This window comes from Caretta caretta, chromosome 11, assembly GCF_965140235.1.
Source record: "Caretta caretta isolate rCarCar2 chromosome 11, rCarCar1.hap1, whole genome shotgun sequence".
Taxonomy (NCBI): domain Eukaryota; kingdom Metazoa; phylum Chordata; order Testudines; family Cheloniidae; genus Caretta; species Caretta caretta.
Window position 1 is genome coordinate 64,073,562 of NC_134216.1, and position 22,614 is coordinate 64,096,175.

The 22,614-nt window shown below is 47.2% G+C and overlaps 3 protein-coding genes and 1 pseudogene across 3 annotated transcripts; all 4 read right to left on the bottom strand.

Moving 5' to 3' along the window:
- Nucleotides 1-1,271: 1,271 nt before the first annotated feature.
- Nucleotides 1,272-2,826, bottom strand: LOC142068504 (gamma-crystallin B-like). The gene is made up of 3 exons (XM_075117656.1): nucleotides 2,818-2,826; nucleotides 1,873-2,112; nucleotides 1,272-1,588 (listed from the first exon to the last, which is right to left on the bottom strand). Exons 1-3 carry the CDS (start codon nucleotides 2,824-2,826, stop codon nucleotides 1,313-1,315), a joined length of 525 nt encoding a protein of 174 aa, XP_074973757.1. The 3' UTR covers nucleotides 1,272-1,312.
- A 5,813-nt stretch (nucleotides 2,827-8,639) lies between these two features.
- LOC125644909 (gamma-crystallin C-like) lies at nucleotides 8,640-10,323 on the bottom strand (annotated as a pseudogene).
- Nucleotides 10,324-12,720: 2,397 nt separating this feature from the next.
- LOC142068313 (gamma-crystallin B-like) lies at nucleotides 12,721-14,413 on the bottom strand. The gene is made up of 3 exons (XM_048869626.2): nucleotides 14,378-14,413; nucleotides 13,728-13,967; nucleotides 12,721-12,996 (listed from the first exon to the last, which is right to left on the bottom strand). The coding sequence occupies exons 1-3, from the start codon at nucleotides 14,411-14,413 to the stop codon at nucleotides 12,721-12,723; spliced, it is 552 nt and encodes a 183-aa protein (XP_048725583.1).
- Nucleotides 14,414-20,690: 6,277 nt separating this feature from the next.
- On the bottom strand, nucleotides 20,691-22,475 carry LOC125644910 (gamma-crystallin B-like). Its single transcript, XM_048869628.1, has 3 exons — nucleotides 22,440-22,475; nucleotides 21,807-22,046; nucleotides 20,691-20,966 (listed from the first exon to the last, which is right to left on the bottom strand). The coding sequence occupies exons 1-3, from the start codon at nucleotides 22,473-22,475 to the stop codon at nucleotides 20,691-20,693; spliced, it is 552 nt and encodes a 183-aa protein (XP_048725585.1).
- Between the last annotated feature and the right edge of the window lie 139 nt (nucleotides 22,476-22,614).

A 22,614-nucleotide genomic window follows, 5' to 3' on the forward strand; every position in this document is an offset into this window, starting at 1 on the left:
AGTCTCTGTGGCTCCAAAGTGCCTCTGCTGCTGGTAAGGCTGGGGAGCTGTCTCCACGGCTCCTTCTCCATTAGCCCGGCGAGCCCTCTGAATGGCTCCCCACCAAAAGAGACAGGAACAGCACTATGGGGCCCTTCCCTCCCCAAGGAGTGGGAGCAAGGGCCCTCTGCCCTCAGGGAGAACAGGGGTCCTTTGTCCCTCCCACCCTGAGATGAAGGAGTAGGGTAACTTCCAGGACTCACCCTTGAGCCAGGGTGTATCTGCAGGATGCGTGGACTGGGCCAGGGGTGCTCTTCTCTTCCTGCTTCCCACAGTCCTCTGCTGGGCTGGTTTTGGTGGCTCCTACAGTTAACCCCACACTGAGGTCCATGGGGCTGTTCAACCTTATCAGAGCTATTGTTTCAGGCTGCCTGCAGACTTGAGCAGACATCTCTGAATTTGTTCCACCTGGGTCATGTTTTCAAGCTTTGCTTTACACACACACACACACACAACCCCCATCCCCGGGCCAGAAGCCACAACTTTAGTTAAAACACTGGGTGTTCCAGATGATTCCAGGAGCTGGGGCCCTCAACCCAGACGTGTAGTGCCTATGGCTAGTTAATCCTGCCCTGCCCTGGATTGGTGCTCAGGTAACTCTGGCCTGAGGCTCGGCCCCTGGCTGGGGGGATGACTGGCGCTGCCTCTCAACTGGGAGGGGGATGTGGCTCATTCCTGTTATCAGCTGGGTGCCCAAATCTGCTTGCTCCGTGCCTGGTGGCTGGGGGGGGCTCTGGCAGTTGCTCCCTGGTGGTGTTTCCAGGGCCCTCTGGCCAGGGAGTAAAGTCTGGAGCTCAGTCCAGGACCCCTCTAGCCCTAGCTCCAAATCTATGGCCATGGCTGGGCTGGAGGATTATGATCCAGACTACAGCTGTATGGTTACAGTCCTCCTGTCCGCTGCTCTATGGTCCAAGTCCTGGATGTTTCACTCTATGATTCAGCTCCTACTACGTGTCTTGTACTGCATATTGTGTAAGGTCTGCAAAACCATGGAGCTGATTGGGACAGAGCCTTGTGCTCCCGTACTCCCTTGTGTGGCTGCCCAGGCCTGAGCCCTGTGTTTGGCGTTGGGTCCTTTGTGCTGGAAGTAGCTATATAATGCTGGGGAAGGGCAGGGAAAGATGAGGGACAACTTTTGGTTCAGAAGATGATACCATAGCCCAAGATAAGCCTTGACGTTCCCCTTAGTACACTTACAACAGCACGCTGAGAGCACAGTGGCTGTTAAAGCATTTTATTCATTGAGACCCTTCCAGGCAAAAGGCGTCTTGATTCAGTAAAGATCAGTGGCACGTCTCAAAGAGCCGACTTTGCCACTCATAGAGCCCCACTCACTGAATCTCCTGTACTCCCCTGGCCTCAGCAGGTATTGGCGGCCTCTGTAATTTGGCAATTCATAAAGGATCCAGTGCCCATCCAGCACAGAACAAGAGAGCATCTCGTGGGCACGTAGCTGGTCCATGACTTGTGGAGAGTCCTCAGTTAACTCTACCATCTTGCCTCTGTGATCCTCCTTCTCATAGATCTTTATCCTGTAGGTGCCCCTGTGCTATGACAGAAAATGAGACAGGGTAATAGAGTGACCGCAGCAGGCTGGCTGCCTGTAATCCCGGGCCCTGAGTCAGCCCTGTGCCCTGCTCCAGTGATGCAAAGGGTATCCCTGCAATGTCCCCCCAGCCATCCTGGAGAGACTACCTCTAGAAGAAAGAAAACAGTTCTCATTTTCAGTCTTGGGTATCTCTGCTGAACATGATCAAGCAAGTGCCTTATGATTGTGGTTTGGGCAATTTTGTCATTTAAAAAAAAAAAAAAGAGAAGCAAAATCGAACTCACAGGTGGGATCATCCGGCAGGACTTAATGGAGGTGCTGAAACCCTCAGACTGCATATCAGGATAATCTCCCCGTTTCAGAAAGAACTGCTGTCCCTGGAAGTTGGGACGTTCATAGAGCATGAAGCAGCCACTTTCCACACGGACAGAGTTACAGCGGCTGAGCTGACTTTGCAAATCCGGACGGTCGCTACTGCACTCAACGGAGCGGCCCTGGAAGTTTCTGTCCTCGAAAAGGATGATCTAGTGTGAGAAAAAATTGGCAGAGTTTTCAGTAACATCCTATACAGTGTGACTGTCCTAGCATTCCAATTTCTCTCCGTTCAGCACAGTAAGCATGAAATGTCTGGACCTTCCTTTTTACTGACTGTGGTGATAAAAATGATACACTCCTTTGATTTCAGTGAGATTGATCCTCATTTACATCATTGTAAGAGCAAAATTGGGCTCTGAGTGTTTAATATATAGGGATTAGTACAGATGCTAATTCCCTTAAGTCTGCATTCTTTATTCTCTTCTGCTACTGGTATAGATCAGGAGTAACTCCTATGGCATAACAGAATAAGGCTATGTCTACACTGTGCACCTCTCAGCACTGCGGTTGTGCCGCTACATCTGCACCATTGTCAGGTACGCAGTGTCTCTTTGTCGCCAGGAGAGAGCTCTCAAGACGAAAAATTAAAACCATCCACAACGAGGGGCAGTAGGTTCGTCAGTGGGAGAGCGTCTGCTGCCGATGAATTGTCCATGCCAGCTTTTCTTGTCATTAAAACTTTTGTCGCTCAGAGGTGTGTGTGTGGGGGGAAAACAAACAAACCCTGAACGACAAAAGTTTTGATGACGAAAGTGCAGTGCAGACATCGCCTAACTCTGATGTAAATGAGAGAATCAGGTCCCTGGCTTCAGACTGACATACCGAACAATCTAGTCCAGACAGGTTTCTCTTACCTTTTCCATCGTAGCTGGATTCAGGCTGCAAGCCACAGTATTCCAGACGGGCAACTGCCTTTTTATACCTCACAACCAGTGCTAAGTGTGCACACGTTAACAAAAGTCTTTTCTCTGTTCATAGAGCCAACTCATGACTCTGGGGTCTCATTCACTCTTTGTACTAGTGTCCATAGCTTTTGTGTAGCAGGGAACAGGTTTTATTCCTATTGTTACCAGTGAGCATTTCTGGGCCCTGGATCTGTCAGCTCAGCCATTTTTGCATTGAAGACAACATAGCTCAGGAAAAGAGAGAAACTTCTGGCGGAGTGACAGAGGGGACTGGATGTTGATGCCATCACAATCCTTTTCTATAGAGTCTCTGCAGTTGCATTGTTATTAGTGAATGCAGAAGTGGTACAATAAAGACAGAAGAGGGTTCAAACTCCAAAATAGAAAGTAGGGAATATAAAAACAGAAATGTGTATTCCCCCCGCCCCCAAATAAAAAAGGAAAAAGGGCTTAGGTAGACATCATGTGTATTTTAGCCATTCAGTAGCTTTGGGGTCAGCAATATGGAATCTGGAACAGCCTCCTGAGAGATTAGCATGAGCTGAGCAGCCGTTCAGTAGGTGTGCAGTGTCCACCTGCAGCCACACAGGGCTGTTCTGAGTCCCCAGGTGTAGTCACTTGCCACACACCCCATCACCCCCCATCTCAAATGGTTGTTTCCACCATACATAGTGTGGGAGCCCGAGGCCAGGCAGTCTTCCATCAGGCTGAATGAGGAGAAGGAGTTTCTCGCGTCTTGTCTACACTACAGAGTTTTGTCGACAAAAGTTAGGCCCTTTACTTAAAGGGCTTTCATTAAACCACTGTTACATGTCGTCATTATGGTCATTGTGTTGGCAGAGCCCATCCACACTAGCAGCTCTTGCATCAATACAGCAGTGCACTGTGGGTAGCTATCCCATTGTGCAACGGGCCGTGGGTTTTGGGAAGGGTTTACAATGCCCCATGGGGCAGGCACAGCGTCACATGATGCAGGTTTCCCAATCCCATTGTTCCATGGGCAGCCTACTAGATTGCCAGCTGCTTTTCAGCTGAAGTGTATGTGGCATAGTAAGGGGACAGGGTGTGGCAGGGAGCGTGTGTGTGAGAGAGACAGAAACAGAGTGTGTGTTGGGGGACAGTGTGAGAGATTGTGTGTGTGTGTGGGGGGAGGAGTGTGTTGGCATGCTGTCGCTCTCAATTCAGACAGCAGCCTGAGCAATCAATCCTGGCTCTGCACAGCACAGCAATTTTTCTCCCCTCCAACCCCCGCAGAAGCAGCTTGCTTTTTCTGCCTGCCAATTCCACATTAATGGTTCTGTGATTCCCTCCGAGTTCTCCCACAGCCTCCCCAGCTGCTGGGAGCGGCATCCTCAGCAGCTCTGTGAGCTCTCCACACTGAGGAATGTCAAAGCTTGCACATGCCTGCAGGGCAGCTGAGTTCAAAACAGTGAGCAGAGTGGTCACGGTGGGCATTGTGGGATACTGGGGGAGGCCAGTTATGGCAACATAATGAACAGCAGCGTCTACACTGACATTTTGTTGCTTTAACTTTGCTGTAAAAAGCTCCATGTCTATTGTCCACGTGGTTTTATTGTTTCGGCAAAACAACAGAGATTTGCCGACAAAAGTAGCTTATGGTGTGGACACACCTCCGCTGTTTTGTCGGCAAAAGCTGATGTGCCAGTGGCGAGGCACGTCCTGTCAATGGCTCCAGAAGCAGGGGAGCCAGAGCACCACGCCCCCCACTTTTTAACATTGGTGCAGTTTCAGAGGGAAGGGGCGGTGTTGCCCACCAAATTACAAGCTTCGGGGAGGTGCAGAGCTGCACAGGTGGGAGCTGTGCTATGTGGCGGGGGGAGCACGTGGTAACTCGTTGTTCCTCGGGAAATTAGAATATAAAATATTCGTCTCGCTACAGAAATTATTTTCCAACTATTGCGGAGTAACATTACTTTTATAATGGAGCCTCATGGGTGCAGCATAGTCTTGGATTGAACCTATGTACTTATGTCCTGTCTCTATGGGGTTGTTTTTACACTGCTGCAGTGTGTTTGATTTAGAGGTTTGTGCTGGTACAATTAGATTGATGTGTTGGACTGGTGCAAATTTTTATCATCTAGGTAAGCCCGTAATGTCAAGTTCTGAATTGATTTGATTGAAATGCCAATTTCTTTTATAGAGCTCTTCCTCAATAGATCTCAAAGTGCTTCACCATCTTTAAGTTATTTATTCTCAAAAGACCCTTGTGAGGTAGGTGTTGTGATTTTCTCTGAGACCCCTTTCCACTCTTCTTCCCAACAACTCAGTTCAACTCCAGGCTTTGTCATTCAGTTATCTTTATTTGGCATACAGCAACACTTCACTGAGTTGACAAAACTCAAATGTGATGCGGTGGATGTAGTGTGACAGTTTGTACCCCCATTTGTACTCCTTTTATTGGACCATGATAAATTTCATACAAAGCATGCCTTATGAGGTATCATTCAAAACGCATAATTTGCTGATCATCATTGTCCTAGTAAAATGTGTATGGCAGCATTGTATGTAAAGTTTTAAGATTCTACTGTGTTATGTTAGAAAGAGCAGCCACAAACCACTTCTTCTGAAACAAAAGCCAAACTGACGCCTCAGCCAGGTGTCAACAAGATCAAATGGACAATCACTTACGTGGCCATTCTTGGCAGGAAAGAGGGTGTGAGTGAAAATCTATATTTTAACAAAGGAAAAGTTTGAGGGTCCCATCCAAACAGACTTTGTCTCCTGGACTTCAGCTGGCGATGGAGAGGGAACTATAAAGGGGGGAACAGACACCCCAAAATACTCCTCACTTTCTCTCTGCTCACAGCATCGACAACACCTGAAGGACAAGGAAAGTGACACTGGATTGGGGCAGGGGTCCAGTCTGAAAAGAAATCCAGCCAGTAAGACTGCTATAGTATGTAATGAGAGAGACCTTTGCTTTGAATTCATTTAGCTTATTAAGTTTTTCTTTTTATTTCTTTGTAACCGATTCTGACTTTTATGCCTCATTAAAATCTATCTTTCTGTAGTAAATAAACTTTTCCTATTGTTTTTTCTAAACTAGAGTGTTTGCACTGAAGTGTTTGGGAAACTCCATTTGAGATAAGAGCATTTGTACATATACTTTTCTATTAATAAAATGATGGACTTTATATGAGCTTGTATTGTCCAGGAGGATGCTGAGTACAAAACACAAATTTCTGGGGGAAAGTCTGGGACCAGGAGTTTGCTGGTTTTGCTCTGCAGTGTAATTAAGGAGTGGCTGGCTGTAGCACTCATGTTTTATAGCTGGGGCTAATTTAGATGCTGGAGCCTGTGTGAGTAGACCAGGAGTGGTTGCTTTCACAGAGAAGCAGTGTAAAAGGCACCCCAGGTTGGAGAACTGAGGGGACACATCTGTTCAACAGTCCAGATTGTACCCTGGGTAATGTCATTGTAGGGCACATGACATATCTATCCAAAGATGCACAGAAACTCTCTCCCTTTATATACATTTACACATTTTATTTCATTTACTTTATGTTGCATGACATACGCTGGGAGTGGCTCACTTACTTTGTAGGAGCCAATCCCCAAACAGCATGCTCTGTCCATGATTGACCTACTCTTTACCTCATGTTTTCATTCCTGACTTATTGTGTCCATTATTATTTTGTTCATAGTAAATGGTTCCCTGGGTGTCCCTCTCTTAGCTAGCTGAGAAACATTGTCTCTTAGCTTACAGACCCATTTACTTTTCTTAGCACAAAATATTCCATTTTTAGCCTGCTGATATATTTACCTTCTGAATCCTGTCTTCCAAAAGACTTCAGAGGAGCCAGGTCAATCCTGTGTTAAACACGGACTGTATCATTTTGCTTTTGGGAAAGGCTGGCAGGGAGCATGATCCCAGGTGATCACTTTAGATCCCTCTGGATGCTCAGTTAGGTCTCCTTTGGCATTGAACCATGCCTTGGTTTTTTTACGTCTGCTTACTTTCTTACCACCACACTACTCTGTATCTGCAAAATCTGCATCTGCAAGTCCTGTACCAGGCTTCTGACAGGTCACTGTAGCTAGATGGGCTAGAACTGGGTTAATTATATCCCTCCATACTCTCACTGGTCTTCCCATCAAGACATCATTGTGGGAAAAGCTTGTGGATTTGCATTCCATACCTCCAATGCACATTAGTACCTGTGGTAACGCTTCAGTAAGGATTTCAGTAAGGCTTTTGAAATAGTTCCACACAGGAAATTATTAGTTAAATTGGAGAAGATCGGGATTAATATGAGAATTGTAAGGTGAATAAGGAGCTGGTTAAAGGGGAAACTACAATGGGACATACTGAAAGGCGAACTGTCACGCTGGAGTGAGGTTACTAGTGGAGTTCTTCAGGGAAGATAGTTTGGCTGACATGCAGTTTTTTTTAAAGATTAGATGCCGGATGTCAGAGGGGCTACTTGGGAAGGAGCACAGGATTGTGGGAAATGCCCACCAGATAACTGGTCTGGAGGGAGCCTCATAACCTGGAGGGGATGACTATATAGTGCCCTAGCCAGAGAGTGGAGTCATGAAGTCAGACAGAGCACCTGAGTCATGAAGAGAGAGAGCGAGATGGGTCACAGTGTGAGTACCCAATGGAAGGTGGCATTTGCTCCCAGAAGTGGGACCAACGGCCATCTAGCCTCAAGGACAAGAGGGGTCATTTGACCCTCCCATCCTGAGATGAAGGGATAGAGGTAGGGTGGCTCCCAGGACGTGCCCTTGAGCCTGGGTGTATCTGATTGGATGGGTGGACTGGGCCAGGGGTGCTCTTCTCTTCCTGCCTCCCACAGTCCTCTGCTGGGCTGCTGTTGGTGGATCCTACAGTTTGGGTGCATGCTGGGGTGCATGGGGCTGTTCAGCCCCCTCTAAGTTATTGTTTCAGGCTGTCTGCAGATTTGGGCAGATGTCTCTGAATTGGTTGCACCTGAGTCATATTTTCAGGCTTTGATTTACACCCCCTGGGACAGGAACCTCAGCTTTGGTTACACACAGGAAGTGCCAGTGTAATCCGATGATTCCAGGAGCTCGGGACCTCGACCTAAGTGTGTAGTGCTTATGGCTAGTTAATCCTGCCCTGCCTTGGATCGGTGCTCAGGTAACTCTGGCCTGAGGCTCGGCTGGGGAGAGAGCTGTGATTGGCACTGTCTCTCAGCTGGGAGGGGGATGTGGCTCATTCCTGCCATCAGCTGGGTGCCCAATTCTGCCTGCTCCATGCCTGGTGGATGAGGGGGCTCTGGCTGCTGCTCCCTGGTGATGCTCCCAGGACCCCTTTAGCCGTAGCTCCAAATCTGTGGCCATGGGTGGGCTGGAGGATTATGATCTAGACTACAGCTGTATGGTTACAGTCCTCCCGTCCGTCTCTCTGTGGGCCAAGTCCTGGATGTTTCACTCTATGGTTCAGCTCTTATGATGTGCCTTGCACTGCATTCTGGGTAACGCCCGCACACCCATGGAAGTGATTGGGAGGGAGCATTATACACCTGTACATTGTTGTGTGGCTGCCTAGGTCTGAGCCCTGTGTTTGGCGTTGGGTCCTTTGTGCTGGAAGTAGCTATGCAATGCTGGGGAAGGGCAGGGAAAAATGAGGGAGAACTTTTGGATCACAAGATGAAACCGTAGCCCAAGAACACAAGACAAGCCTCATCATTCCCCTTAGTACACTTACAACAGCACGCTGAGAGCACGATGGTTGTTAAAGCATTTTATTCATTGAGACCCTTCCAGGCAAAAGGTGTCTTGATTCAGCAAAGATCAGTGGCACGTCTCAAAGAGCCGACTTTGCCACTCATAGAGCCCCACTCACTGAATCTCCTGTACTGCCCTGGCCTCAGCAGGTATTGGCGGCCTCTGTAATTCGGCAATTCGTAAAGGATCCAGTGTCCGTCCAGCACAGAACAAGAGAGCATCTCGTGGGCGCGTAGCTGGTCCATGACTTGCGGAGAGTCCTCGGTTAACTCTACCATCTTGCCTCTGTGATCCTCCTTCTCATAGATCTTTATCCTGTAGGTGCCCCTGTGCTATTTAAGAAAGTGAAACAAGGTGATAGAGTGACCGCAGCAGGCTGGCTGCCTGTGATCCTGGGCCCTGAGTCAGCTCTCTGCACTGCTCCAGTGACGCAAAGGGCACTTAAAACTGCCTCTGGTCCCCAGAGGAGGGGAATCCTTGAATGCTGCAAAGGCAGCGCATCCACCCCTTTGACTGAGACCTACGCCAGCCGTGACTCCCACCCATAGGCTACACTAAGCTGTAGGATACACTAAGTTCTGCTGGGGGGTGTTTCAGGCTTCAGCAGCCCCAGAATCAAGGAAACAGAAAAGTGACTTTGTTCTAAAGAGTCTCAGAAAATATTGGGCCCAATTCTCCCCTCACACTGGTGGAACTCTGTGGCCTTCAGGGAGTTACTCCTTATTTTACAGCAGTGGGAGGGGAGTGGGCCCAGTGTATCTCCAAATCCCCAGAAGTTACAGAAACATTTTTCCTTCTTAACTCAAAGTATGTCGTCCTTTACTGTCCATATTCTTAACCACAGGACAGCTGCACCCAGGCCCGGAACAGGCACTTGTAGTGGAAGGTATCCTATCCTATCCTTGCAATTTCCCCGCAGCCCTCCTGGAGGGATGACCACTAGGAGGAAGAAAGCAGTTCTCGTTTACAGTCCTCGGTAGCTCGGCTTAAAATGATCAAGCAAGTTCCTTACGATGGTGGCTTGAGCAACGTTGCCATTTTTTAAAAGCAAAATGGAACTCACAGTTGGGATCATCCGGCAGGACTTAATGGAGGTGCTGAAACCCTCAGACTGCATGTCAGGATAATCTCCCCGTTTCAAAAGAACTGCTGTCCCTGGAAGTTGGGACGTTCACAGAGCATGAAGCAGTCACTTTCCACGTGGACGGAGTTACAGCGGCTGAGCTGACTTTGAAATTCCGGACAGTCGCTGCAGCATTCAACGGAGCGGCCCTAGAAGTTTCTGTCCTTGAAAAGAATGATCTGGTGCGAAACACAAACAGCAGAGTTTTCAGTAACATCCTATACTGTGTGACTGCGTCCTGGCATTCCAATTTCTCTCCACTAAGCATGAAACGTCTGAGCCTTACATTTTACTCACAGTGATGATAAATTGAAATACTCCTTTGACTTCAGTGGAATTGATTCTCATTTACACAAGTGTAAGCAAAAGCAGAATTGGGCTCTGAGAGAATAATATACAGGGGCTAATAGAGGCAGTAGGTCCCCTCGCTCTGCATTCTTGATTCTCCTCTCCTACTGGGATAGGCCAGGAGTAGTTCCTTTGACATCAAGAGACTAACTCTGATGTAAATAAGAGGAGAATCAGGTCCCTGGCTTCAGCCTGGCATACCAAACGATCCAGTCCAGACAGGTTTCTCTTACCTTTTCCATCGTAGCTGGATTCAGGCAGCAAGACATAGTACTTCAGCCGGGCAACTGCCTTTTTATACCTCACAACCAGTTCTAAGTGTGCAAACGTTAAGAAAAGTCTTTTCTCTGCTAATAGAGCCAAATCATGACTCCGGGGTCTCATTCATTCTTTTTACCAGTGTCCATAGCTTTTGTGTAGTGGGGAACAGGTTTTATTCCTATTATTACCAGTGAGCAGTTCTGGGCCCTGGATCTGTCATCTCTGCCATTTTTATATTGAAGACAACGTAGTTCAGGAAAAGAGAGAAACTTCTGGCTCAGTGACAGAGGGGACTAGATGTCGATGCCATCACAATCCTTTTTGATAGTCTCTGCAGTTGCATTGTTATTAGTGGATGCAGAAGTGGTACAGTAAAGACAGAAGACGGTTCAAATGACAAAATAGAAAGTAGGGAGAAAAAACCAGAAATTTGTACATCAAAAAAAAGTATGTAAAAAAAAAAAGTTGAAAAGGCTTAGGTAGACATCACGTGTGTTTTAGCCATTCAATAGCTTTGGGGTCAGTAGTATGGAGTCTGGAATGTCCTCCTGCGTGACCAGCATGGGATGAACACCTGTTCACTAGGTGTGCAGCATCCACCCCCATCCGGGAAACTAAAGGCCTGTTAGTTTAATCTCAATTGCATACAAGGTCTTGGAACAAATTTTGAAAGAGAAAGTAGTTAAGGACATAAAGGTAATTGGGAAAAAAAATAACATGTGGCTTTACAAAAGGTAGATCATGCCAGATCAACCTGATTTCCTTCTTTGAGAAGAAGACTGACTTTTGATACAAATGAAATGCAGTAGGTCTAATCTATCTACTCTAGTTTACCTGGATTTTAGTAAGGCTTTTGATATAGATCCACATGGGAAATTATAAGTTAAATTGGAGAAGATGGGGATTAATATGAGAACTGAAAGATGGATAAGGAACTAGTTAAAGGGAAGACTACAATGGGACATACTGAAAGGCGAACTATCAGGCTAGAGTGAGGTTACTAAAGGAGTTCTTCAGGGAAGAAAGTTTTGTTGACATGCAGTTTTTTTAAAGATTAGATGCCGGGTGTTAGAGGGGGTACTTGGGAAGGAGCACAGGATGTGGGAAATGCCCTCCAGATAACTGGTCTGGAGGGAGCCTGATAATCTGGAAGGGGTGACTATACAGTGCCCGAGCCAGAGAGTGAAGTCATGAAGTCAGACAGAGCACCCGAGTCATGAAGAGAGAGAACAAGATGGGTCATAGCATGAGTACCTGTTGGAAGGTGGCATTTGCTCCCAGAAGTGGGAGCAAGGGCCCTCTAGCCTCAGGGACAACAGGGGTCATTTGACCCTCCGACCTTGAGATGGAAGGATAGAGGTAGGATAGCTCCCAGGGCCTGCCCTTGAGCCTGGGTGTATCTGTTTGGATGGGTGGACTGGGCCAGGGGTGCTCTTCTCTTCCTGCCTCCCACAGTCCTCTGCTGGGCTGCTGTTGGTGGCTCCTACAGTTAATCGCACACTGAGGTGCATGGGGCTGTTCAGCCCTCTCTAAGTTATTGTTTCAGGCTGGCTGCAGACTTGGGCAGACGTCTCTGAATTGGTTGAACCTGGGTCATATTTTCAAGCTTTGATTTACACCCCCTGGGACAGGAACCTCAGCTTTTGTTACACACAGGAAATGCCAGTGTATTCCGATGATTCCAGAAGCTGTGGCCCTCAACCCAGGACTGTAGTGCCTATGGCTAGTTAATCCTGCCCTGCCCTGGATCGGTGCTCAGATAAATCTGACCTAAGGCTCGGCTGGGGAGAGAGCTGTGATTGGCACTGCCTCTCGGCTGGGAGGAGGATGTGGCTCATTTCTGCCATCAGCTGGGTGCCCAGTTCTGCCTGCTCCATGCCTGGTGGATGAGGGGGCTCTGGCTGCTGCTCCCTGGTGATGCTCCCAGGACCCCTTTAGCCGTAGCTCCAAATCTGTGGCCATGGGTGGGCTGGAGGATTATGATCTAGACTACAGCTGTATGGTTACAGTCCTCCCGTCCGTCTCTCTGTGGGCCAAGTCCTGGATGTTTCACTCTGTGGTTCAGCTCTTACGACGTGCCCTGCACTGCATTCTGGGTAATGTCCGCACACCCATGGAAGTGATTGGGAGGGAGCCTCATACACCTGTACATCGTTGTGTGGCTGCCTAGGTCTGAGCCCTGTGTTTGGCGTTGGGTCCTTTGTGCTGGAAGTAGCTATGCAATGCTGGGGAAAGGCAGGGAAAAATGAGGGAGAACTTTTGGATCACAAGATGAAACCGTAGCCCAAGAACACAAGACAAGCCTCGTCATTCCCCTTAGTACACTTACAACAGCACGCTGAGAGCACGATGGTTGTTAAAGCATTTTATTCATTGAGACCCTTCCAGGCAAAAGGTGTCTTGATTCAGCAAAGATCAGTGGCACGTCTCAAAGAGCCGACTTTGCCACTCATAGAGCCCCACTCACTGAATCTCCTGTACTGCCCTGGCCTCAGCAGGTATTGGCGGCCTCTGTAATTCGGCAATTCGTAAAGGATCCAGTGTCCGTCCAGCACAGAACAAGAGAGCATCTCGTGGGCGCGTAGCTGGTCCATGACTTGCGGAGAGTCCTCGGTTAACTCTACCATCTTGCCTCTGTGATCCTCCTTCTCATAGATCTTTATCCTATAGGTGCCCCTGTGCTATTTAAGAAAGTGAAACAAGGTGATAGAGTGACCGCAGCAGGCTGGCTGCCTGTGATCCTGGGCCCTGAGTCAGCTCTCTGCACTGCTCCAGTGACGCAAAGGGCACTTAAAACTGCCTCTGGTCCCCAGAGGAGGGGAATCCTTGAATGCTGCAAAGGCAGCGCATCCACCCCTTTGACTGAGACCTACGCCAGCCGTGGCTCCCACCCATAGGCTACACTAAGCTGTAGGATACACTAAGTTCTGCTGGGGGGTATTTCAGGCTTCAGCAGGCCCAAAATCAAAGAAACAGAAAAGTGACTTTGTTCTAATGAGTCACAGAAAATATTGGGCCCAATTCTCCCCTCACACTGGTGGAACTCTGTGGCCTTCAGGGAGTTACTCCTTATTTTACAGCAGTGGGAGGGGAGTGGGCCCAGTGTATCTCCAAATCCCCAGAAGTTACAGAAACATTTTTCCTTCTTAGCTCAAAGTATGTCATCCTTTACTGTCCATATTCTTAACCACAGGACAGCTGCACCCAGGCCCGGAACAGGCACTTGTAGTGCAAGGTATCCTATCCTATCCCTGCAATTTCCCCGCAGCCCTCCTGGAGGGATGACCACTAGGAGGAAGAAAGCAGTTCTCGTTTACAGTCCTCGGTAGCTCGGCTGAAAATGATCAAGCAAGTTCCTCATGACGGTGGCTTGAGCAACGTTGCCATTTTTTAAAAGCAAAATGGAACTCACAGTTGGGATCATCCGGCAGGACTTAATGGAGGTGCTGAAACCCTCAGACTGCATGTCAGAATAATCTCCCCGTTTCAGAAAGAACTGCTGTCCCTGGAAGTTGGGACGTTCATAGAGCATGAAGCAGCCATTTTCCACGCGGACGGAGTTACAGCGGCTGAGCTGACTTTGCAAATCTGGACGGTCGCTGCTGCACTCAACGGAGCGGCCCTGGAAGTTTCTGTCCTCGAAAAGGATGATCTGGTGCGAAACACAAACAGCAGAGTTTTCAGTAACATCCTATACTGTGTGACAGCGTCTGGCATTCCAATTTTTCTCCGTCCAGCACACTAAGCCTGAAGTGTATGGGCCTTACATTTTACTCACAGTGATGATAAATTGATATACTCCTTTGACTTCAGTGGAATTGATCCTCATTTACACAAGTGTAAGCGATAGCAGAATTAGACTCTCTAAGAATAATATACAGGGGCTAATAGAGGCAGTAGGTCCCCTCGCTCTGCATTCTTGATTCTCCTCTCCTACTGGGGTAGGCCAGGAGTAACTCCTTTGACATTAAGAGACTAACTCTGATGTAAATGAGAGGAGAATCAGGTCCCTGGCTTCAGCCTGGCATACCAAACAATCCAATCCAGACAGGTTTCTCTTACCTTTTCCATTGTAGCTGGTTTCAGGCTGCAAACCATAGTACTCCAGCCAGGCAACTGCCTTTTTATACCTCACAACCAGTGCTAAGTGTGCACAAGTTAACAAAAGTCTTTTCTCTGTTCATAGAGCCAACTCATGACTCTGGGGGCTCATTCACTCTTTGTACTAGTGTCCATAATTTTTGTGTAGCAGTGAACAGGTTTGATTCCTATTGTTACCAGTGACCAGTTCCGGGCCCTGGATCTGTCAGCTCAGCCATTTTTACATTGAAGACAACATAGTTCAGGAAAAGGGAGAAACTTCTGGCGGAGTGACAGAGGGGACTGGATGTTGATGCCATCACAATCCTTTTCTATAGAGTCTCTGCAGTTGCATTGTTGTTAATGAATGCAGAAGTGGTACAATAAAGATGGAAGAGGGTTCAAATAACAAAATAGAAAGTAGGGAGATAAAAACAGAAATGTGTACATCAAAAATAATGTCAAAAGGTCTTAGGTAGACATCACACGTGTTTTAGCCATTCAATAGCTTTGCGGTCAGCAGTATGGAGTTTGGAACGTCCTCCTGAGAGACCAGCACGAGATGATCAGCTGTTCAGTAGGTGTGCCGTGTCCACGTCCACCCGCAGCCTCACAGGGCTGTTCTGAGTCCCCAGGTGTGGTCATTTCCAGCACACGTCTTCACCCCCCATCTCAAATGGTTGTTTCTACCATACATAGTGTGGGAGCCAAGGCCAGGCAGTCTTCCATCAGGCTGAATGGGGAGAAGGAGTTTCTCGAGCCTTGTCTACACTACAGAGTTTTGTCGACAAAAGTTAGGCCATTTAATTAAAGGGCTTTCATGAAACCATTGTTGCATGTCCTCATTATGGTCCTTGTGTCAGCAGAGCCCATCCACAGTAGCAGCTCTTTCACCAATACAGAGCAGTGCACTGTGGGTATCTATCCCACTGTGCAACTGACCGTAAAGTTTTGGGAAGGGTTTACAATGCCTCATGGGGTAGATACAGTGTCACATGATGCAGGTTTATCAATCCCATCACTCCATGGGCAGCCTACTAGATTGCCAGACGTTTTTCAGCTGAAGTGTATGTGGGTTAGTGGGGGAACAGTGTGTGACAGGGAGTGTGTGTGTGTGTGTGAGTGAGAGAGAGAAACAGAGTGTGTGTTGGGGAAGTGTGTGAGTGATTGTTTGTGTGTTTGGGGAGAGTGTGTTGGCATGCTGTCTCTCTAAGTTCAGACAGCAGCCTGAGCAACCAATCCTGTGGGTGAGGGACATCCCTCCCCCTCCACATCAGCCTCTGGATCTGCACAGGTTTCAGAGGAACAGCCGTGTTAGTCTGTATTCGCAAAAAGAAAAGGAGTACTTGTGGCACCTTAGAGACTAACCAATTTATTTGAGCATGAGCTTGAAGTGAGCTGTAGCTCACGAAAGCTCATGCTCAAATAAATTGGTTAGTCTCTAAGGTGCCACAAGTACTCCTTTTCTTTTTGGATCTGCACAGCAATCTTTGTCCCCTCCCGCCCCCGTAGAAGCAGCTTGCTCTGTCTGCCTGCCAATTCCACATCAATGGTTCTGTGATTCCCTCCGAGTTCTCCCACAGCCTCTTCAGCTGCCAGGAGCAGCATCCTCAGCAGCTCTTTGAGCTCTCCACACTGAGGAATGTCAAAGCTTGCACATGCCTGCAGGGCAGCCGAGTTCAAAACAGTGAGCAGAGTGGTCACGGTGGGCATTGTGGGATACTGGGGGAGGCCAGTTATGGCAACATAATGAACAGCAGCGTCTACACTGACACTTTGTCGCTTTAACTTTGCTGTAAAAAGCTCCATGTCTGTTGTCCACGTGGTTTTATTGTTTCGGCAAAACAACAGAGATTTCCGACAAAACTGTATAGTGTGGACAATGCCTTAGAGAGGGAGCAGCTCGTTCCCATTCTGCTCGCTACAGTGTGACAGCATCCACCATGGAGCTGGTCGGTAGCATATTCCAGATTGGTGTTCTGCTGATGCATCAGTGGCAAGGCACGTCCCGTCAATGGTGCCAGAAGTGGTGGAGCCAGAGGACCATACCCCCCACTTTGAACATCATTGTAGTTTTGGATGGCAGGGGTCAATGTTGCCCACCAAACCACAAACCTCGGGGAGGTGCAGAGTGGCACATGTGGGAAATTAAAATATAAAATATTAGTCTAGCTACAGATATAATTTTCCAGATATTGTGGAGTAACATTTCTTTTATAATAGTGGCTCCTGGGTGCAGCAAGCAAGGGGGAAAAATTGTAGGAAAGGGTAGAAGACCAAGCTGGATGAGCAAGCATCTCAAATAGGTGATTAAGAGAGAGCAGAAATCCTACAAGGAATGGAAGATGGGATGGATCAGCAAGAAAAGCTACTTTTTGGAGATCAGAAAGTGTAGGGATAAAGTGGGACCTGCCAAAAGCCAAGCAGAGTTGGACGTCACAAAGAAAATTAAAAACAACAGTTAAAGGTTCTATAACCATATAAAAAAAAAACAAGGAAAGAAGAAGTGGGACTGCTAAACACTGAGGATTGGGTGGAGATTAAAGATAAGCTAGGCATGGCCCAACACCTAAAGAAATACTTTGCGTCAATGTTTAATAAGGCTAATGAGGAGCTTAGGGGTAGTTGGAGGGTGCCTATTGGGAACGAAGATATGGAAGTAGAAATTACCATATCCGAGGTAGAATTCAGACTCAAACAGCTTAATGGGACTAAACTGGGGGGCCCGGATAATCCCCATCCAAGAATATTAAAGGAACTGGTACATGAAATTTCAAACGCAATAGCTAAGATTTTTAATGAATCTTTAGGTTCAGGGGTTGTACTCTATGACTGGAGAATTACTAATATAGTTCCTATTTTTAAGAAGTGTGTGTGTGTGTGTGTGTGTGTCGGGGAGGAGCTGGGGGAGAGAAGTGATCCAGGAAACTTTAGGCCTATTAGTTTGATCTTAATTGTTTATAAGGTCTTGGAACAAATTTTGAAAGAAAAAGTAGTTAGGGACATAGAGGTAATGGGGCGGGGGGCGGGGAAGGAACACTCTGTACCTCGGGGGAACACCATACACCCCATATTCATCCTTATAATATGATTGTGTGGTATCCAATGCAAAGTTTGTCATGTGGGTGTCTTTGGAAGGCTCATGATGCACTGAGCATTGTTGTTATAGTAATGTTATAGATTGTAAATTCATGTATGTAGTTATGAGGCTGAAAATGTGTCCTCATGGCTTAAAAGAAGCCCAGGCAAAACTCCCCAGGAGCAAAGGGGTAGTTAACACCTCATCAGGGCATGTATGGGACAAACCTAGCCCAGCCTCGCAGGGGGAGGGATAGCTCAGTGGTTTGAGCATTGGCCTGCTAAACCCAGGGTTGTAAGGTCAATCCTTGAGGGGGCCATTTAGGGATCTGGGGCAAAAATTGGGGATTGGTCCTGCTTTGAGCAGCGGGTTGGACTAGATGACTTTCTGAGGTCCCTGATATTCTATGATTCTATGAACAAAGGACACTGGCCTAGGCAGCAACAAAGGATTTGCTGGACTCTCAAGTGAGTCACCCTCCTTCCTTTGGTCAGTTTGGAACTATGATGAGGTAATGCTCACCTGACTCTGAAGGGCGGGAGGCAAAGCCAAGAGGGAAGAAAGAACAGGATAAAAGGGAGAGACATTTGCCATGCTCTCTCTCTCCTACCTCCACCAGCAGATACCACCACCGAGCAACTGAAGCACTGATCAAAGGGGAGAGCCTGGCTGAAGGGCAACCAGCCACTCTGTGGTGAGAAGCATCTAAGTTTGTATGGGCACCAAAAGTGTTAAGATCAGCTTAGAATGCGTTTTGCTTTTATTTCATTTGACCAGATCTGACTTTAATCTCTTAAAATCTATCCTGTGTAATTAATAAGTTTGTTTTTGTTCTACCTGAAGCAGTGCATTTGGTTTGAAGCATGTCAGAGACTCCCCTTGGAATAACAAACCTGGTACATATCAATTTCTTTATTAAATTGATGAACTCATACAAGCTTGCAGCGTCCAGCGGGCATAACTGGACACTGCAAAACGGAGGTTTCTAGAATTGTGTCTGGGACCAGAGATATTGGCTAGTGTCATTCAGTTAAACAATCCAAGCAGCGGCTGGCCAAATGTGCTCACTCATGTAGCTGGGAGCAACTTACATGCTAGAGGCTGTGCGTGAACACCCCGGGAGTGGGGGTTCTCACAGCGGAGCAGGGTAGGGCTGGCTCCCAGAGTCGAGGATTGGAGTGACCTAGCAGATCACTGGTCCAGATAATACCAGGGGAATGTCACAGGGGGAAAATACAACATGGTTTTACAAAAGATAGATCATGCCAGACCAACCTGATTTCCTTCTTTGAGAAGATAACTGACTTTTTTAGACAAAGGAAATTCAGTAGATCTAATCTATCTGCTCTAATTTACCTGGATTTCAGTAAGGCATTTGATACAGTTCCACATAGGAAATTATTAGTTAAATTGGAGAAAGATGGGGATTAATATGAGAATTGAAAGATGGATAAGGAACTGGTTAAAGGAGAGACTACAATGGGACATACTGAAAGGTGAACTGTCAGCCTGGATGAGGTTACTACTGGAGTTCTTCAGGGATCGGTCTTGGGACCAATCTTATTTAACATTTTTATTACTGACCTTGGTACAAAAAGTGGGAATGTGCTAATGAAATCTGTGGATGACACAAAATTGGGAGACATTGCTAATATGGAGGAGGGCTGGAATATCATACATGACCATGAAAACTGGAGTACTAGAAAAGGGATGAAATTTAATAGTGCAAAGTGCAAGGACATGCACTTAAGGACTAACAAGAAATTTTGCTATAAGCTTGGGACTTTTGAGTTGGAAGTGACAGAGGAGGAGAAAGACCTGGGTGCATTAGTTGAACACAGGATGACTATGAGCTGCCAGTGTGATGCGGCCGTGAGAAAGGCCAATGCAGTCGTAGGATGCATCAGGCAAGGTATTTCCAGTAGAGATAGGGAAGTGCTCGTATCATTATACAAGGGACTAGTGAGACCTCATCCTGAATACTTTGTTCAGTTCTGGTCTCTCACATTTAAGAAAGATGAATTCAAACCAGAGCAGGTGCAGAGAAGGGCTACTAGGATGATCTGAGGAATGGAAAACCTACCCTCTGAGGGGAAACTCAGCGTAACCAAATGAAGGCCGGGGGAGCTATGATTTCTCTTCACACATACATCAGAGGAATAAATACCAGGGAGGGAGAGGAGTTTTTTTAATTAAATGCCAATGTTGACACAAGAACAAATAGATATAGATTAGCCATTAAAAAGGTTAAATTTGAAATTAGATGAAGGTTTCTAACCATCAGAGGAGCTGAAGTTTTGGAACAGACTTCCAAGGGGAGTAGTGGGAGGGAAAAAAAACTAACTGGCTTCAAGACTGAGCTTGATAAGTTTTTGGAGGGGATGGTATGATGAGACTGCCTACACAATGGCATGTAGCTAATGTGCAGCTACTGGCAGCAGATATCTCCAATGGCCAGTGATGAGACACTTTATGGAGATGGCTCTGAGTTACTACATAGAATTCTTTCCCTATTTGGGGTTGGGAAGGAATTTTCTCCTGGGTCAGATTGGCAGAGACTCTGGGGTTCTTTGCCTTCCTCTGCGGCATGGGGCACGGGTCACTTACAAGTTTAAACTAGTTTAAAAGGTGGATTCTTTGTAACGTGAAGTCTTTAAATCATGATTTTGGGACTTCAGTAACCCAGCCACAGGTTGTGTGTCTAGTACAGGAGTGGGTGGGTGAGGTTCTGTGGCCTGCAATGTGCAGGAGATCAGACTAGATGATCATGATGGTTCCTTCTAACCTTAAAGTCTAAGGCTCTGTCCACTTTGTCAAACTGTTTGGCATTTAGCATTTGCCACATGGGTCTGAGTTTGATTTATCTTTTATTGGTAGCCTGGTATTTGTTCAGGGCCCACTAGGCTAGCATTAATTGAAGTCCAGAACAAAAATCAGCTTAGAGTGAGTTTTTTTTCTTTAATCAGCACACTGATAACTTCTGTTAATTTTCCATACTGAGCTGACTGACTTTGTGCTAGAAGTAGCTATGCAATGCTGGGGGAGGGCAGGGAAAGATGAGGGACAACGTTTGGTTCAGAAGATGATACCGTAGCCCAAGAACACAGGACAAATCTCGACGTTCCCCTTAGTACACTTACAACAGCACGCTGAGAGCACAATGGCTGTTAAAGCATTTTATTCATTGAGACCCTTCCAGGCAAAAGGCGTCTTGATTCAGCAAAGATCAGTGGCACGTCTCAAAGAGCCGACTTTGCCACTCATAGAGCCCCACTCACTGAATCTCCTGTACTGCCCTGGCCTCAGCAGGTATTGGCGGCCTCTGTAATTCGGCAATTCGTAAAGGATCCAGTGTCCGTCCAGCACAGAACAAGAGAGCATCTCGTGGGCGCGTAGCTGGTCCATGACTTGCGGAGCGTCCTCGGTTAACTCTACCATCTTGCCTCTGTGATCCTCCTTCTCATAGATCTTTATCCTATAGGTGCCCCTGTGCTGTGACAGAAAACGAGACAGGGTAATACAGTGACTGCACCAGGCTGGCTGCCTGTGATTCTGGGCCCTGAGTCAGCCCTGTGCCCTGCTCCAGTGATGCAAAGGGCACTTAAAACTGCCTCTGGTCCCCAGAGGAGGGGAATCCTTGAATGCTGTAAAGGCAGCGCATCCACCTATTTGACTCAGACCTACACCAGCCGTGACTCCCACCCTTGGTGCAGGGAGCATATCTGGGGTCGGGAGGAGGGAGCCCATCAAAGTGCAAGAGAGGGCGGGGCTGAGTGTACAATGCTGGCCAATCCTCAGTGAGCACAGTGGTCTCCTGGGCTATGCCAAGTTCTGCTGGGGGCTGTTTCAGGCTTCAGCAGCCCCAGAATCAAGGAAACTGAGAAGTGACTTTGTTCTAAAGAGTCACAGAAAATATTGGAGCCCAATTCTCCCCTCACACTGGTGTAACTCTGTGGGCATCACTGATTATTCCTTATTTTACAGCAGTGTGAGGGCAGTGGGCCCAGTGTATCTCCAAATGCCCAGAAGTTATGGAAAACTTTTCCCTTCTTAACTCAAAGTATGTTGTCATTTACTGTCCATAGACTTAACCAAATGAGAGCTGCATCCAGGCCCTGAAAAGGTAGTAGCAGTGGAAGCTTTCCTGTCCTATCCCTTGAATGTTCCCCTAGCCATCCTGGATGGATGACCACTAGGAGGAAGAAAGCTGTTCTCGTTTTCAGTCCCCAGTAGCTCGGCTGAAAATGATCAAATAAGAACCTTATGACGGTGGTTTGGGCAATGTTACCGTTTTTGGAAGAAAAAAAAAAAAAGAGGCAAAATGGAACGCACAGTTGGGATCATCCGGCAGGACTTAATGGAGGTGCTGAAACCCTCAGACTGCATGTCAGGATAATCTCCCCGTTTCAGAAAGAACTGCTGTCCCTGGAAGTTGGGACGTTCATAGAGCATGAAGCAGCCACTTTCCACGCGGACAGAGTTACAGCGGCTGAGCTGACTTTGCAAATCCAGACGGTCGCTGCTGCACTCAACGGAGCGGCCCTGGAAGTTTCTGTCCTCGAAAAGAATGATCTAGTGCAAGAAACAAACGGCACAGTTTTCAGTAACATCCTATACAGTGTGACTGCGTGCTGGCATTCCAATTTCTCTCTGTCCAGCACAGTAAGCATGAAATGTCTGGGCCTTACGTTTTACTTACAAGTGTAAGTGAAAGCAGAATTGGGCTCTGAGAGTTTAATATACAGGGACTATTAGAGGCAGTAGGTTCCCTCACTCTGCATTTTTGATTCTCCTCTCCTACTGGGATAGGCCAGAAGTAACTCCTTTGACATCAGGAGACTAACTCTGATGTAAATGAGAGGGGAATCAGGTCCCTGGCTAACTCTGTTGTAAATGAGAGGAGAATCAGGTCCCTGGCTTCAGACAGACATACCAAACAATCCAGTCCAGACAGGTTTCTCTTACCTTTTCCATCGTAGTTGGATTCAGGCTGCAAGCCATAGTACTCCAGCCGGGCAACTGCCTTTTTATACCTCACAACCAATGCTAAGTGTGCACACGTTAACAAAAGTCTTTTCTCTGCTCATAGAGCCAACTCATGACTATGGGGTCTCATTCATTCTTTGTACTGGTGTCCATA